We start from the raw sequence: 17,838 nt of genomic DNA on the forward strand, positions 1-17,838 counted from the left end.
GCGCACGGGCTTCGTTGCTCCGCGGCATGTGGGATCTTCCCGGACCAGGGCTTGAACCCTTGTCCCCTGCGTTGGCAGGCGGATTCTTAACCACTGTGCCACCAGGGAAGCCCTTTCCAGAACTCTTTCATCATCCCAACCCAGTGGTTACATCTTGTGAAACTGTTGTGCAATATCAAAACCAAGAAATTAATGTTGGTGCAATGGGCGTGTATGGTTCTAATCCATTTTTACCACATGTGTAGATTTGTGTAACCACCCCTGCAATCAAGATACAGAGCTGTTTGTTGACATATTATCAGTTTGAGTAAAGTAGAGAAACCCTGTGTCCCTTTTTTTTTTTTTTTTTTTTTTTTTTGGCCTTGGGGTGCAGCTTGCAGGATCTTAGTTCCCCGACCAGGGATCGACCCTGGGCCCTCAGCAGCGAGAGCACTGAGTCCTAACCACTGCACTACCAGGGAAGTCCCAACCTTGTGTCCCTTTACCTCCCCCGTTTATAATTGTCATAAAAGTTTCTTCTGCAGATGTTGAGAACCGCATCAGACAGAGTTATACTTTTTGTTTAATAGTCAAACGTTGTTTAGGAAATCAACAGGAAAAAGGAAATCTGATGTATTTGCCCATAGTTTTACACTTTCCTTTGTTCATTTTGCCTTTCTTGATGTCGCAGGAGTCATTGTTCTAGCATTTTCCTTCTGTTTAGAGAACTTCCTTTGGTCATTCTTTTAGGTTGGGTCTGCTGGTGACAACCTCTCTTTCTTTTCCTTCGTCTGGGAATGTCTTGGTTTTCCCTTCATTCCTGAAGGATGTTGCTGCTGGCTGTAGGATTATGGGTGAACAGTTCTCTCCTTTTTGCACTTGAAAAATGTGCCACTTCCTTCTGGCCTCCACGTGTCTAAGGAGAAGTCTGCTGTCAATAGAATAGTTTTTCCACACAGGAAACTGTTTTTCTTGCTAATTTCAGGTTTCCTGTCTGTTTTTAGTTTTCAGAAGCTTGATTATAATGTGTCTTGTCATAGATTTCTCTGGGTTTACCCTGTTTGGAGTTTGCTCACCTTCTTGACTGTGTGGCTTTATGTCTTTTGCCAACTTCGGGAAATTTTCAGCCATTATTTCTCTGAATACTTTCCCACCCCACTGTCCTTCTCCCTTCCTGGGACTCTACTGACACAAATGGTAGACTTGTTTTTTGTTATAGTCCCACAGGTCCCTGAGGCTGTCTTTGTTCTTTTTCAGTCTGTTTTCTCTGTTATTCAGATTGTGCGTTTTTTATTGTTCTATTTTCAGGGTCACTGATTCTTCTCGCAGGGGTGGGGGTGGGCTGCAGTGTTATCTGTGGGGTTTGAGTGTTGCAGGATGGATATTGCCTAGAAGGTTTGTGTCTTGTGAAGCTGTCCCTTTCCTGGCCCGCTGGCCAGTGAGAGCAGGCTCTTGTTGGAGCTGTTTCTTCCTGTGCCTGTTGGTGTTTCTGCTTCTGAGTTCTAGGCGGTGAAAGGAAAGCCCCGGGCACTTACTGTCTCAGGTTGCAAGGTTGTCTGTTAGCTGCTCTGCCACCTTCTCTCCGACTTTCACAGTCTTATGTGTATTGTATCTGTGACGTCCAGGGTTTTAGTTGTACTTAGTGGGAGGAATAGGGAACGGTACATCTGCTCCATCTTTCTGGAACTTTTTGCCACTATATGTATGTATGTGTATATATATATATATATATATATATATATATATATATACACACATATATATATATATTTTTAAAATTAATTAATTAATTAATTTTTGGCTGTGTTGGGTCCTCGTTTCTGTGCGAGGGCTTTCTCTAGTTGCGGCGAGCGTGGGCCACTCTTCATCGCGGTGCGCGGGCCTCTCACTATCGCGGCCTCTCTTGTTGCGAAGCACAGGCTCCAGACACGCAGGCTCAGTAATTGTGGCTCACGGGCCCAGTTGCTCCGCGGCATGTGGGATCTTCCCAGACCAGGGCTCAAACCTGTGTCCCCTGCACTGGCAGGCAGATTCTCAACCACTGCGCCACCAGGGAAGCACCACAATATATATTTTTAAAGACTTTATTTTTTTTAGGGAAGTTTTAGGTTTTCAACAAAATTGAGAGGAAGGTACAGATCTCCCATATCCCCCCTGCCTACAGGTATGCACAGCCTCCCCTGTTATCAACATCCCTACCAGGGTGGTGCATTTGGTACAGTTGGAGAACCTATACTGCCACATCGTCATCACCCAAAGCCCAGAGTTTACATTAGGCTTCACTCTTGCTGTTGTACATTCTATGGGTTTGGGCAAATATGTAGTGACATGTATCCATCATTATGGAATCACGCAGAATATTTTCACTACCCTAAAAATCCTGTGTGCTCTGCCTGTTCATCCCCTCCACCCCAAGCGTGGCCACCTTTTTACTGTCTTTTTACTTTTTACTGGAGGTCTTTTTACTGTCTCCATAATTTTGCCCTTCCCAGAATGTCATATAGTTGGAATCATACAGTATGAAGCGTTTTCAGATTGGCTTCTTCCACTTAGTAATATGCATTTCAGGCTCTTCCATGTCTTTTCATAGTTTGATAGTTCATTTTTTTTCTTTTTTTTTAATTGAAGTATAGTTGCTGTACAGTATTATATGTTTCAGGTGTACACTATAGTGATTCACAATTTTTAAAGGTTATACTCCATTTATAGTTACGATAAAATATTGTCCATATTCCTGGTGTTGTACAATATATCCTTGGAGCTTACTTTATACTTAATAGTTTGTACCTCTTACTCCCGTACCCCTATATTGCCCCTCCCCCCTTCCCAAATAGCTCATTTCTTTTTAGTGCTGAATGATATTCCATTGTCTGGATGCACCACAGTTTATCCATTTGCCGACTGAAGGACATCTTGGTTGCTTCCAAGCTTTGGCAGTTACGACAGAGCTGCTATAAATATTTGTTTGTAGTTTTTTGTGTGGACACACATTTTCAACTCCTTTGGGTAAATACCCAGGAGCACGACTGCAGGATTATATGGTGAAGTACGTTTAGTTTTATAAAAAACTATCAAACTGTCTTCCAAAGTGGCCGTGCCGTTTCGCATCCCCAGGAGCAGCGTAGGAGAGATGTGTAACCACATCCGTGTACGCCGGGAGCCTTTAGGCCACGCAGGCTGCCACGTCCCTCCATGCCCCGTTACCTCACCCCTGACGGCTTCTGCCATTTCTGCCAGTTGCCTTCCCACGTGGAGGGCCTTGCCGTGTATGACCTGTCCCTGGGGCTACCTTCCTGCCACTTCCTTTTCTTACCTTCATAATGCCCTGTTGGGTTTTTGTCAGCTTTCATTTGGATGAAGCACGTTTCAGGGTGTGGCTGGGAGTCCGTATCTCTGAGTAGGTCCTCACAGCTCTCCTCCCTCAGCCTGGTCTCCGATGGTCTGGCCTGGCCTCGGGTAGATGCGTGGGCCCTCACGTGGGCCCTCGCTCTCTTGGTGCTTTGAAGGAGGAAGTTGGGATGTCGGAACCAGCTTACCTGTGCCATCTCCCTTCCCCAGAACCCTCTGATGCCTGTGTGTTTCCAGTGAATCTGGCTGCTGTGTTTGTGTCACGCCTGTGTCATGAAACCCAGACTGAAAAGCACCACAGGGCGGACTTCTGTCCTGGGCTACCCACTCCCGCCCTTTATACCGTGAGTGAAAGCGTCAGTGCCGGGCCCACAGGTGCGCAGGCAGTCGGGGGCTGGGATCCCGCACCCTGCCTGCCCAGCCCCGGCTGCCCCACGAGACCTCGCAGACTTTGAGGCCACTTCTAACGTTGCTTCTGTCGGAAAACGTAGTTTGAGTTTATGCTTGGGGTCCCTGAGACCCCCAGGTCAGCGACACCAGATGCCCCGTCCCTTCCTTCTGTGTGGAGCTCAGCGCTGGGGGGCGGAGGGAGGGAGGAGGGCCCAGGGCGTGGGGGGAGACGGGGCAGCGGGCAGCAGAGGCGTGGGCGTGGGGTGTCCCTGTCTCTTTCTGTCCCTGGACGCACAGCAGAAGCCCTGTGCTCAGCGATGCTGTTCTTCGCGGGGGGATGGTCAGGTGGCCGTCTCTGCTCCGCGTGCTTCTGTGTTGCCTGTTACGCCACGAGCGCGGATTCATCCTGTGACTTCTGTAATAATTAATAATAATAATTTACAAGGTGGCTTAAGGGCCGAGAGACCTGGAATGCCTGGATCGCATCCTGCTCTGGTCGTCCCACCCTTGAGTCCCCACAGGAGATGCACTTACAAAGGACAACAGCAAAAAGGAAAGGACGCCCTTGATTGTGTGCTGGGCCGGACGTCCTGTGAGCTGGCCGGAGCACACGACTTCAGCTCAAGGCTGGACTGACCTTCTTCGCCTGTTTACTCGAGGGCCTGAGAATGGGGAGGGGTTCCTCAGGAGCAGGCCGGCTCCAGCCGACGTGTGGGCTGCCCGTTGCCAAAGGAGGAGGGGAGAGGCCTGGCCACGCCATGCCGGTGACCTGTCAGCTCCCAGTGCCCTTCCCTAGGGTCAGAGGGGACCGACCGCCCTCCCGGGACCCACAGGCCCTCCAGGTCATGACCTTCTTCCGGGAGGAGTGGTCAGAGGCCCTTGTTCGTCTCTGGTTCCTAGGCAGGGGTGAGCAGGTAGGGGGTCAGAGGTCGCAGACAGGACCTGGCTGTTCCTGGCTGGGAGTGTTTGCAACTCAGAGTTCAGAAACGAGGACTTTATGCAGTTAGTTTAAGAGTTTTCCTTTTTAACAGTACAGAGTAGCTGATTAAAAACTGGCAAAAGTTCATAGAAATCGAATGCTCAAACCCCAAACTTCTGTGATTTTCCTTGTGCTGAACACATCATTTTCCCTTTGAATCCTTTTGTTAAGGATGAGTACACAGTAATTGAACCTAAAAATGCATCCAAATTGTGGCATCTTCATCAGAATTTGCTGACAACATAATTATGATTATATTTCAGGGTATAAGATCCATTTTTTTCATATTAGTCTACTATAAAAAAAATGAAAAGAGCTGCTTTGTTGTTATTTTGGTAGGTTAACAATTCTTAATGTTTGCGGGATGCAGCCTGATCTGACACTTTCTTTGCGTGTTTTGGCATCTTGCTGATACACTGCTGTGCAAACGTGTCTAGAGAGTGCACAGTTTCCCTCCTTGCCAGAGGCCTGGGGGCGGCTCACAGATGATGATCCGGAGGGAACACTGCCGGGGCTTCTGAACAGGCTGTTCCTAGTGCAGGACTGCCCTGCTGGGAGCAAAACCGGCCCACCCGCTGACCCGGCTCAGGAGGGTTCTGTGGTCCTGCTGGCTGTTGTGTAGCCGTGTTCCCTCCCAGTGCTGACCCCGGAAGGACCGAGTGGCCCATCGGAGACGTTGGGCCTGGCTCAGGTGAAGCTGGGCTCTGCCTCGGGGTCAGCCTCTCCGAACCCCAGTCCTGCCCCTGTCGTGTGGGGATGAGAGTCCTGGCTGGCTGGGAGGTGGGGGAGTGCGTGAGGTCATGTTGTGGGGTGTGGCCTGGAGCCCGTGTCTGGTGCCCGCTGGAGCCCGAGTGCCCTTCTCAGGGCCGCTTTCACAGTCCATTCAGTGCCTCCTCCTGGAAGCCTTCCCGGAACTTTAGCCGAGGATCCCTGCCTTCCTTCTTCCCACCGTGTCTGTTGTTTGCAGCACCCATCTCGGCTTGCACGTTCCTTGAACACCTTTCTGGCCAGGCTGGGGGATGCAGCCTTGAACAAGAGGCCGCCCTGCCTGAGCTGCTCAGCGCTCATCACTCAGAGCTGTGTCCTGACTCCTGTGTTTACCTGCTACCTCACTTCTCAGGAAGTCTAGCAACCTTCCTGAGTTTTAAAACTCATATAGGCTCATTGTGGAAAATCCATAAGTGCCTATAAAGAAGAGTCCAGCAGGCAGGATCTTGCTGTATTTCCTTTCAGCCTGGCTGTCTGTTCTTCCATCCATCCGCCCGTAAACCACGTCTCTCCATTGGGAACAAAGTCATGTACATACCGAGTTGTGGTGTGTCTCACTCTGTAGAACTGAACGTTTATTCTGAGCATTTTCCGTGTCACTCAGGTTCTCTGCAAATATGATTTTCGGTGGCTGCGTGGAATTTCTCTGGGGGGTGTGCCCTGACGTGCCCGCTGCAGAGCACGTGGTGGCTTCTGGAACTTGACAGGGCCCTCCGTGTTGAGTATCTTTGTGCACAAACCTTGTCCGCGTTTTGGATGCTCCTGAAGACTGGATCTCGAGAAGTGGAACCGCTGCTCAGAAGACACGAGCGGGCGTCTTCGAGGGCTCCTGGCCCCTTCGCTGGTGGCAGGGTGTGTTCCTGTCAGCCATTCCGAGCGCGGGCCCTGCAGCGGGGCTGCTAAGCCGGGCTCCCCGGGACCCGCTGGCTTCCGTGGTCTCAGTGCAGATGCCGGTCCCCCACGCCGTCTCCCTCGCACGCTGAACCCTCTCCTCTGTGACAGTTGTCCTTGCTCATGTGTGCTTGTCTCCGCCTGCACCTCGGGAACCCCAGGCCCAGCGCTGGACACACGGTGGGCATTCGGGAGATGTACTGATTGATGGCAGATGGCCAAGGCCAGGCGGCACTCCGGGCTGCTCAGGCCTCCAGGCTCTGTGGGACACGGGGCAGTAGGTTAGTTACAGCTGATGCCAACACGTGGTCACATGCAGATGCAAAAGTAGTTGTGTTTATTTGGTCTCCAGACAATGCCTGGTGTGCCTGGGAACTAAGGGACCCCTCACGGTAACCCTGTGGTCCCCGGAAGTGCTGCTCTGTTACGTGTCACAGAATTCGCTTTCTCCTGAAAGCATAACGGGAATCAAGAATACGTCCTGGTCTGTAGGGAACTTGTTTCGGTAAAAGCCCTAAGATGCCATTGTTCTGGGCGTGTCTGTTTCCCCCGTGGGCTGGTGGCCTCCTCTGTGCAGGACCTCATGCCTGATTCATCTTTGCGTCCCTGGTGCCTGCACTGGGGCCCACCCTGTGGCCGCTGCTCTGTGGATGCTGAAATGACCAAGAAAGAACTTGATACGAGATTTGGGGATTATGCTCCGCTCTGTAATGATTTTCATTTCAGACTCAGTTGGCTACAGGGATAAGCGTTTTAGCTGTAACTTGGAGGCGCTCAGCTCATGGTCTGTCGCCAAACAGAGTTCATGTCAAAAGCAGGTGGCAGGGGGCTTCCCTGGTGGCGCAGTGGTTGAGAATCCGCCTGCCAATGCAGGGGACACGGGCTCGAGCCCTGGTCTGGGAAGATCCCACATGCCGCGGAGCAACTAGGCCCGTGAGCCACAATTACTGAGCCTGCGCGTCTGGAACCTGTGCTCCGCAACGGGAGAGGCCGCGATAATGAGAGGTCCGTGCACCGCGATGAAGAGTGGCCCCCACTTGCCGCAACTAGAGAAAGCCCTCGCACAGAAACGAAGACCCAACACAGCCATAAAGAGAGAGAGAGAGAGAGAGAGAGAGAGGGAGGGAGGGAGAGAGAGAGAGAGAGAGAGAGAGAAAGAGAGAGAGAAAGAAAGAAAGAAAGAAAGCAAGCAAGCAGGTGGCAGAGAGCCTGGGTGTGACTTGGGCAGATTGCTTCTCCCCCCAGTCTCAGTTTCCTCAGCTGTGGAACGGGGATGACAGACCCCCTTTTGCCTAAATCATAGGGTCGTCATAGGATCAGCAGGGTGCACGTTGCAAACGACATGGCCTCTTACGAAGAAAAAAGCTGTCACTTGATCTCTTCCTGTTCTGGAAGCATTTTGGGTTCCTTAGGAATAAAACATTTCTTGGAAAAAAATAAAATATCGATTGACGGTATTCATGAGAGATTTTCACCGACGAAGCAATGTTCTGCTTTGTTAGGTTTCTATTTCATGTGCCATCTGGTGGGAGAGAATTCTCGTAGGTCGTTATCTCGCCTGCTTGTTCATGGAGAAACCCTTTCTCTGAAGGCAGAGAGGGCCTCACTTCTGCGACGGGGCCTCGCGGGCTCCGTCCTCACGGTGGCAGCACCGTGTAGGTCCACTGCTTTGCTTCCTCGTCTCCTTTCTGGTCTTGCTGTAAAGAGGAGGAAAATGCGGTTGGGGAGACTGGGCGAGTGGCGATCAAGAGAGATTTTTGCTTGGTTTTGTGGTAAGATGGGAGCAGTCATGGCGTGCAGAGGCCGGCAGAGGGGGAAAAGTGGATGACCTGGAGAGAGAAGCAGAGTTTCGAGAACAGTGTCGTGAGGCGGTGGGAGAGGCTGGGGTTTGGAGCGCACAGGCCACGGCGTTGCCCTCTGTCCTGTGCCTTGCAGGGTGAGGGCCGGCCGAGCAGTCCTCCAGGTGTAGGCGCTCGGGGTGCGTTGTCTTTAGAAAGTTTCCGTGCTGGTCTGCTTTCTCTCACCTCCACGAGCTGCTAAACCGTGTTCAACATTCCGCCTGCCCCGGGGTGGACCGCTCCGCATACAGCCCCCTTCTGTGCCGCTGCTGGGCCCCCTCTCCTCCCGGCAGGAGCGGCAGGTGGGCGGCTGCTCCAGGAGGCTCTGGCACTGTCTTCTGGCCGCTTCAGTGGAATGGGAAGCCGGTCGGCAGCAGGCTGTGAGCACGGGGGCGAGGGGCGAGGAAGAGGTGCGATAGACTTGGTCGCCATTGGCAGAGTCGGTGGCCTCGACGCCTTGCACGAGGCCGTGTTAACAGTCCCCGTGAGGCTGGTGGTGGTGCGTGTCGGGAGCCCGGCTGCGTGGGGTGGATTTCCAGCGGTTACAGCCGGGCGAGAGCACAGAGTAGGTGGAGGCTTGCACTGAATCAGGGCGTGGCTTACTGAGCCTCCTGGGTTCCCGCTGCAGAGGAGACTTGTTACCTGCATGTCCTGTTCAGTGTTGCAACCGAGAGATTAGTACTACTTCAACAAGGTCATCCAGCTTTACAGCATTTAGGGTCTGGAGTTGGAAATTGAACCTTCAAAGCCATCATACCAATTCTTCCTTTCAGTGTAAATGTGGAAAAACAATCTAGCTTTTGTTATTGGATCCTAAATTTAATATTCCTATATGTGCCTGTAATTATTTTATTGGACTCAAAAATGAGTTGTTTTCCCCATATGTCTTCCTGCCTAGTATAATGGGATGAACGTAATGGACTGTTAATAAATATTTGTGAATGGTGGTAATGCTTTAAATAGGAATTAAATGGCTTAAAAAAGCAACAGCTTCCCATTCTTCTTGCTCTTAGTTCCTGTGCCCGCCAGTGAAAGGTGCTTGGCTCTTAAGAAATGCTGTTTTGATCATTTTTTCCTTGCACCTAATTTGAGTGAGTCTCTCTAGAACACTTCAGTGTTGTCAGTGTGGTTCATTCATTTGAAGGTTGGATTAATTTTCAAGTTCCATATTCATATTTTACTTTGCTATGTGAATCCGGAATCTAGACTCTTAAGTAGATTAGGGTAACAGGGAGGTCCATATTAGACACGGTCCAGAAGGACTGAGGTTTTGGAATATTGAAGAAAGAATTTTCTGGCAACCGGGGCCACCTGCAGTTAGAAGTGAGCTGCTTGGCTGTGCAGCGTCCACCAGAAGGACACACCTGTTGGCGCCTGGTGATTGCTCAGAAGAGCAACCTTCAGTATTTTTCTTTGGCATTTGGATGTAGTCATTGTTTTGGTGAAGATGAAATAACATATTTTGCTTTTTTTTTCCTTACAGAAAACCCAGCCATCTTCATGTGTAAATGTTGTAACCTTTTCTCACCAAGTCAATCGGAACTCCTCTCCCACGTTTCTGAGAAGCACACAGAAGAGGGGGTTAATGTGGATGAGATCATCATTCCCCTGAGACCTCTGAGTACCCCTGAACCCGCCAACCCAGGCAAAACCGGAGATGGTAAGGGGGCTGGGGTGCTGGGCGAGGGCGCCACGCCCACGGTGTGCCTGAGGGTGACGATGATGCTTATTTGCTCTCAGATACTTTGATTCTCAGTTTCTGTCTGGTGGGCATAGGGTCTCATAAAAATCCAAATCTCCAGCCAGAAGTCACAGTAATTTCCATTTGTAGATCTGCTCAAGTAAGATTGTGTGTTTGACTTCCCTGTACCCAGTCTCTGTAGGTGCTTCTCCAATGCCTGGTTGGTAGATGGAGGGATGGATGAATGAATGAATGAATGAATGAAATGAGTTGACACCATCCAGCAGGGCAAAAAGCACGAGCTTATTGTCCGACAAGCATGTCTAACCCACCTCCAGCACCTGCTACCGCATTACCTGCAGCAAATGATGTTACTCCTCTGAGCCTCACTTTGCTCACCTGAAAAATGAAGACAAATCTGCCTGTCGCAAGGGGGTCTGTGAGGATTAAGGCAAAGATATGGTGACAGCACCAAGGATGCTGCCTGGCACAGAGAAGACGAAAGGGAAGCTGTTATGATAACATACGTCATGAATGAATAAGGATATATAATCTTCGAAACAGCACGGCTGGACTGCTCATGTGTACCTGGAACAGGGATTCTCATCGCAGAGCTTTGATTCGCAGAACGCTTCAGGTTCACAGTCAGTGTCGGAAGTGAGATACATCTTGTTTGCAGTGTCCAGACACTTCCCACTGAATGGCATCAGATGCAGCAGGTGGATGGATTAGAGAAACCATCCAGGCACTGTAATTAGGTCCCCACAGACAAAGAAAATATATGGTATAGGAGGAACAGCTGAAAACCAGAGTCAGAAAAAGCCCCAAGAAAACTATCTTTATACGATGAGAGATGATGGCCAGTCTGCTGTGCAGAAGCACGATCTGTGGCGGTAAACGTCCTGTCGCGGGATTCGTTAGTCACACTAATAATCCAGTTGCTCTTTCTTGGGAATATTTAGACTGGCATTTCTAAAGAGGCTGGCTTATTGATCATCTGTCTGACACCGTTAACAAGGAGAGACTCCAGACACAAAAGGTTTTGGTTGAGTCCCTCTGGCCATTCCCAGGGTGCTCAGAGAAACATGCCTGACAGAAGATTGAGTTGTTGAGAAGTTAGGAGAAATTCTACTTGTTACTGTTAGTGGCATAAGGTGAAAACTCTCCATTCCCGACATCTCGGCGCTCACGGGAGTTTCCTCCGTCTCCAGGCTGCTCCTCCAATTGTTGGGCTGCACCCTGCAGGCCTGCAAGGCCTGTGCTTGCCCAGCTTCAAGGCCGAAGAAAGAGCCCGGAGTCAGCAACAGAGACATCAGGGGTTTAATGGGTGGGGGAGCTTACAGGTCTGAAGCAAAGTCCTGGAGGGACACCCCACCGTGTGCGGGGCACAGTGGGCAGGACATGGGGCAGTCTTTGCTCCCGGGGGAAGGGGAGGTTACCAGTTACAGGGGAATTGACATCAGGGGGGCTCATTAGTTACGAGGGAAACCAGTCGAGGGGCACGGCCCTCACCGCCCCTTTGATAAGCTGCCACTAGCTAGGGCCTGGGCAAGACGGAGGAAGGGCAGTCATGTGAGTAGGGTGTAGGTGAAGCAGGCCCTGACCGGGCAGGGGGTGGACAGAGAACAAAAGAACAGCCATCTGAGGGGCCTGACCATGCCCCCCACCCCTGCGTACCCTGCACGACGCTGACAGTCTTGGTCCGCTCGTCTTCCTTGATATCCCTGGGGTCGGGTGTGTAGGGGGCACTGCAGCCAGACGCCACAGCACGGCACGGCCACAGTGTCATGAGTGAGACGCCTAGAACTGTACGCTCAGAGCAGTCATCTGCCGCGATGTGGGCAACGTTTGGAGCCGAGTGCTTACAAGGCCAATGGAGAGAGGGAGTCAATGGCAGCAGTGCCCTGTCCCAAACCCAGAGCCACCCCACGGGGAGGGGAAGGCCCGGCTTTAAGGGGAACACTCTGGTGGCCTAGCCAGGAGTCAGCAGTCACAGGACAGGTCTGCCACCCCGTGTTATGTTGGGTGCAGTTAGGGGTAGACCTATTAGGTCTTTCTAAACAAAACCCAGTTAATCCCACTAGCTGGACTTGTGTGTCCAGAAGCCAGCCTAATCCACTCCACCCAGCATAGCCCAGGGGGACTCAAGGGCAGTCAGCTGTACAGTAACATTTACCGATGGGGGTTCTTCTGATGTGCTGGCTTGTGGGACAGGAAGATGGTGAGAGTCTTTCTCCCCCATGGTCAGTAGTTCCCGCATAGTCACAATAGCCAGGTTGATTTTTCATGGAAGCCTGGAGGAGGGCGACCATGGCATCTCGCGGGACACTCAGCAACTAGACTCATTTCGCAGTGAGGCCCGTGCTGCTGCTCTGTCCTCGGATACATTTCCTTCGCTCAGGCCGGGGACGAAATGTGAGACATCTAACAGGCACGACACAGGGGAGATCGTGACAATTAAGCACAATACGAGCAGTAACCACATCTGAGATACAGTTCAGAAGACTCTTCAGTAATAGGAGAACGTGTCTAAAATCGCATATACAGTGGCCACCTAGTTTTACCTTGGATGTCTGAACCATTTTGGCTTTCAAATGCATTCCCTTCCTCAATGGCCAAAGCAGATGTACAACGCCTGTCTGAAAGGCCACAAGACAGGCTGCTCTGGTCAGTAAAGTTTAAGTTAAACCATGTATAAGCCGGAATGACTTCCCCATACTGCAGCATGTGCAGATTTTTCCATCATTTCCCCTTTTGATTGCACATCTTCCAGTAGAAAGCACTGATGATCAAAACATTTGTCCCGAGATGCTGGGGTGCTTTCTCCTACCCCAGGTTCAGATCATGTGGGTGCTACGCCTCCTTTATATTCACCTAGTCATTCACATTGGGGGAAAACTAATCAGATCTCGTGAACAGGCTCAGGTATGTTAATGGGGGAAACACTTTATAGGTTATACATTTTATCACTTGTACCCAGTTGTCACACAAGCACTGTACATGTGCTTTTATCAGCAGACTTAAAGCAAGCAGTGTCGTACTTCATGAGTGATTATACTCTGTGACAGTTTCACTAGATCATTTTCTTTCAATCCAGAACATCAGGGCAAAAGTATGGCTAACACTAACACGATAACTTTCATAAATACAGACCTCAATTAACAGAACTAGAATTTAACATCCACTGAAACATAATATTGTTCTCTCTAAAATTACCCTCATCTCCACCAAACTCAGCCAATCAAAATTAATTTGTTGGCAAAATAAGTCTGGTCAGTTGACCACATAGGCTCCTCCAAACTGGCTGAGGGGGAATTCCTCAGGAGTCTCAGACTGAATTCCCAAAAGGCCTCTCAGGGCCAGGAAAACCATGCCAAAGGCCTGCCATCAGGCACTGCCTCGGTGGACCTCTCGGTCCCCAAAACACTGAGATTCCGGCACATGCCAGGAGACTGTCTTCCCCATTCATCTGATAAGGCTGCTCAGAACCCTAGAGTTCCCAGTTTCTGGAGGGACCAGGCAGAGAGAAAAGAAGAATGTTTCGATTCTACCCACAGGTGTAATTTACCCAGTTGCTGTAAGTCATAACCAATTTGAGGGGAAGGGTTTCCCTCTATCTGGAAAACAGATCAAACCAGGAACATTCCAGACAAAACCCATAAAAATTATAACCATATTGACCAGTTCACTCAGTAACCAATCTTTCTGTAACTTTTAATGAAGCCATCAAGTTTTCCATTAGGATTCTTCAATTTCTTACCCAGTTCAGCAGTATATTCTGAAGTTTATCAGAGACCTGTTACTGTCAAAATGTCCTTAACTGTGAATCTTCTTGAAGATGAAGCACTTTTGCAAAAGCATCAGAGTAAAACAATAACTGTCTATAAAAGACAAAAGACTTAAAAAGTCATGGTTAAACAGCTGATTACAATGTAATCAATAAACTTGGTTACAATAACTAGAATTGTGACTGATTATAATTTTATCCCTTGAAAACCATAACCTCTGGCAAAAAACAAGAAGCAAGCCATTCTGCATTTCCTGATAGGAAAATTTAGTGCTTTAGTCTTCCTCTCGTAAGCAGGCATAGGTAGATAAACTTAGACCCGCCCAGCCATTAATGTTCTAATATTTTATCCTATTTGAAATGACCCATGAATTTTCTTCTTTTAACTTAGTTTCAAGTTCCCGAAATCTGGAGAGACTATTTTAGATAGACATTACCAAAACATAATTACTTCTATAGAGTTTACCTAGAGGCTCTTTTTTCTTCTTTACTCTTACAGATCACAAAAGATTAAAGTTCCCTGGAGCCTAGGTAGATCATTTACTTCTCAAAGGCACAAGAGAAATACCAGTTCCTTCTAGAGAGCTACTAGCTTAACCAATTACAAAAGGCTCACTTAGATACAGTAGCAGAGCCATTTGAGGGCACTGCTCTCCAGATCTCTCGGCAGCCCTCACTCAGCAAGGACAGTCGCCCTGGGATTTCCCCGCAACTTTGGGGCCCATGTGTTAATGGACAGCCGCCCCGAGATTGCGCCCGCAGCTTTCGGGCCCTGCATGCTAGTGGACGGCCTCCGCAGCTCTCCATTCCCGACATCTCGGTGCTCGCGGGAGTCTCCTCCGTCTCCCGGCTGCTCCTCCGATTGTTGGGCTGAACCCTGCAGGCCTGCAAGGCCTGTGCTTGCCCAGCTTCAAGGCCAAAGAAAGAGCCCGGAGTCAGCAACAGAGACATCAGGGGTTTAATGGGTGGGGGAGCTTACACATCTGAAGCAAAGTCCTGGAGGGACACCCCACCGTGTGCGGGGCGTGGAGGGCAGGACGTGTTGGTAGCCTTGGTCCCGGGGTGGGGGGAAGGGGAGATTACCAGTTACAGGGGAATTGATGTCAGCTGGGCTCATTAGTTACCAGGGAAACCAGTCGAGGGGCACGCCCCTCACCGCCCCTTTGATAAACTATCACTAGCTGGGGCCTGGGTCAAGTACACAGGAAGGTCAGTCAGGTGAGTAGGGTGTAGGTGAAGCAGCCCTGGTCGGGCAGGGGATGGACAGAGAGCAAGAGTGCAGCCATCTTGAGCGGCCTGACCATGCAGTGTTCTTGTGGTACTCTTGGTATGATCAAATTCTTACCTTTGAACTTCTTTTAAAAGTTATTTTCCTTTATTAACTAATTTACTTTTCACTTAAATTCTTCTTGAATACATTTTCTCTTTGTGTGTGTGTGTGTGTGTACTGGAAGATTAGTTGCCTGTGTAATTTAATTTTAAAAAGTATTTCTTAAGACTTTAATTAGACTTAGACTGTTAATATGAGAAAATTTCTTCAAAAGTCTTTCATTAAGAACCCCAAGTCCTTCCTCTCCTCTTTGTCCAAGCCCATAAAATTTGAGACTTCCAGAATCTTAGTTTCTCTCTAATGATTTCCATTCAGGTTTAACCTTCACAATTCATTTTAAGTTGAGAGATGCTTGAAATGGTTTAATTAAACCTTTACCTGAGTAGTAATTGATTTATTATTTTGGTCTCCCTTTATAACATGAAGGTTCCTAAATCCTCTGGTTTATTTTATAGCCTTTTAATCTCTTTTGCTCGTGTTGGAAAAGGTCTGCAGAAGAGCCTTTTATTTTTCTCCCTTCTTGCTAATCAAATCTCTGGCTCTGGTCCGAGAAAAAAATTCCCTAATGGACCAAGTTCATTCTCCCTCTTGTATGTATGTATGAGTGTGTAAAAGAGAATGTGTGCATGTGAGTGTGTGACTATGAGTGTGTGTTAGTGATTGGTGAGTGGGTGTGTGATGGGTGTGTGCATGCGTGGTGTGTGTGTGATGGGTGAGTGTGCACTGGGTGAGTGCATGTGCGCTGGGTGAGTGCGTGTGCACTGGGTGAGTGCATGTGCGCTGGGTGAGTGTGTGTGGTGGGTGAGTGTGTGTGTGATGGGTGAATGTGTGTGCGCACACTTGTTCATCCTGATGGAGGCGGGGACACTGGGCTTACCTGAGCAGGAATTTACCTGGGTCTGCTGAGAGCCGGGTTTTGGTTCTTCCATCATCTTCCCCTTTCATACTTTTAATAGGAACTCTTCTTTTCTCCTTCTTCTCTCTTCCTTCTCTCCCGTTCCCCTTCCCTCCTTCTTAATTTATTCCTTAATTGCACCTGCTGTATGCCTGGGTGCTGTGCTAGGTGCTGGGAGCACAGAGCAGGCCCAGGCACTGTTCCTGCTGGTTCTGCCTCCTGGCTGGTGGGTGGCATTTGGACGAAGAGGCGGTTTCAGTGCAGTGGGGAAGGTGCTTCTCTGGGATTAGGTTTGGGCTGCTAAAGAGGCGGGACACGTGGTCTAGTTGGAGGGTGAAAGGAGGCTTCCCAAGGGAGGCTGGCGTCTAAATTTAAATCTCTGTGTTGTCTCTTCTGGGCACTTGCCACGAATAAAGCCACTCTGAGTGTGTAGGCATCTTGGACTCGCTGTCCCAGGAGCCGCTGCACCCCGAGCCCTCTCGTCTGCTCTGGCAGGCAGCCTGGGGGCAGCGGCCTCCGATGGACTCAGGTTTCAGTGCTGGGGCTTTCATGGGATGCCGCGGCTGCGCTGGCACACCTGCTGCTTTTGTGGGGATTACGAATAGGTGCCTGCATCCTGGGCCGATGAGATAGTCACGGGCGTTCTTCCTGGGTGAACAGGGATGGAGTGTGCTCAGGGCTGATGCAGGCAGTGCAGGGCGCTCCGCCTGCTGGCGGAGCCTGGCCTGGGACAGGGACAGGCCCCCGCCTGCCCTCTGTGGCCCTCACGCAGGGGTCAGCCTGCACCACAGCCGCGGAGGGGCTGCTGGTGGCTTAGGCAAGTGGCTTTTGTTATCTGTTAAAGGGAGATAAGATATTAGCCTTTTTAAAAACGGATCCTGAGACAAATGCATGTTAGTACCTAACATCTTAGAACCTGGTGTGTGCATGGTGCCCTTCTAGCCCTCCCACCCCCTGTGTATCCATCTGCTGTTCAGGTCGGGAGTCGGGTCACACTGAAGCTTGTGGCTGGGTGAACTATCATCGTTTTCCTGCAGAACTCAGAGTAGAGGTCAAAATGTGCTATTTCTGTGCTCCGATATTAACCTAACTGGCGTGGATGTGAGGTTCACGGACTGAGGCAAACAGATCTGGGTTCAAATCCTAGCTCGGCTACTTCTGGGTCTTGGGGCAGACTGATTCATTTTCTTCTCAGTTTTTTTAGAAAAATTAATTTATTTTTGGCTGCATTAGGTCTTCATTGCTGTGTGCGGGCTTTCTCTAGTTGCAGCGAGCGGGGACTACTCTTCGTTGCGGTGCGTGGGCTTCTCATTGCAGTGGCTTCTCTTGTTGCAGAGCATGGGCTCTAGGTGTGCGGGCTCAGTAGTTGTGGCTCGCAGGCTCTAGAGCACAGGCTCAGTAGTTGTGGTACACGGGCTTAGTTGCTCCGCGGCATGTGGGATCTTCCTGGACCAGGGCTTGAACCCGCGTCCCCTGCATTGGCAGGTGGATTCTTAACCACTGCACCACCAGGGAGGTCCTGATTAATTTTCTTAAGCCTCAGTGTCCTCTGTAGAATGGGAAATCCTCAGGGATTTGCTGGGGCAATGCATGTGAAGGGCTTAGCATGTGCCTGAGATGTATGTCCCTGGTGATTATTAATTGTTGCTGTTATTTATGTGGCATTTCCACATTATTGCTGCTAAAACCACAGGGAGCAGTCTTGGGGTGCCCTCTGCCTCCCTGGAGCCTTGCATTATAGGGCAGGCTGCAGCCTGTCCTGTAAAGGAGTGCTGCGCCCCTGTAAACCTAAATGCCCCTAAAAGCCCCACGGTCCCTTGTTTCTGACATCATTCACCGTCTCTCTGTTGCTGCCTGGGCTCCTGGGCACTAAATGTCGGGGAGGCTGACTGCCAGGGCCTGGCAGCGTTAGTGGTTCAGGATATTCCTAAATTCTCGAGTTGGTGTGACTG

The 17,838-nt window shown here is 50.0% G+C and overlaps 1 protein-coding gene across 6 annotated transcripts in view; it reads left to right on the plus strand.

The window, feature by feature from the left end:
- ZFAT (zinc finger and AT-hook domain containing) overlaps nucleotides 1-17,838 on the plus strand; it is a 414,334-nt gene that overhangs the window by 28,449 nt on the left and 368,047 nt on the right. For all 6 annotated transcript variants that reach the window (XM_057531706.1, XM_057531705.1, XM_057531703.1 and 3 more), the window contains one exon: nucleotides 9,677-9,853. In XM_057531706.1, coding sequence (XP_057387689.1) covers nucleotides 9,694-9,853 — 160 coding nt within the window. In that variant the 5' untranslated portion in view covers nucleotides 9,677-9,693. The remainder of the gene's footprint in view (nucleotides 1-9,676; nucleotides 9,854-17,838) is intronic.

The sequence above is a fragment of the Balaenoptera acutorostrata genome, chromosome 17 (genome assembly GCF_949987535.1).
Source record: "Balaenoptera acutorostrata chromosome 17, mBalAcu1.1, whole genome shotgun sequence".
Lineage (NCBI taxonomy): Eukaryota > Metazoa > Chordata > Mammalia > Artiodactyla > Balaenopteridae > Balaenoptera > Balaenoptera acutorostrata.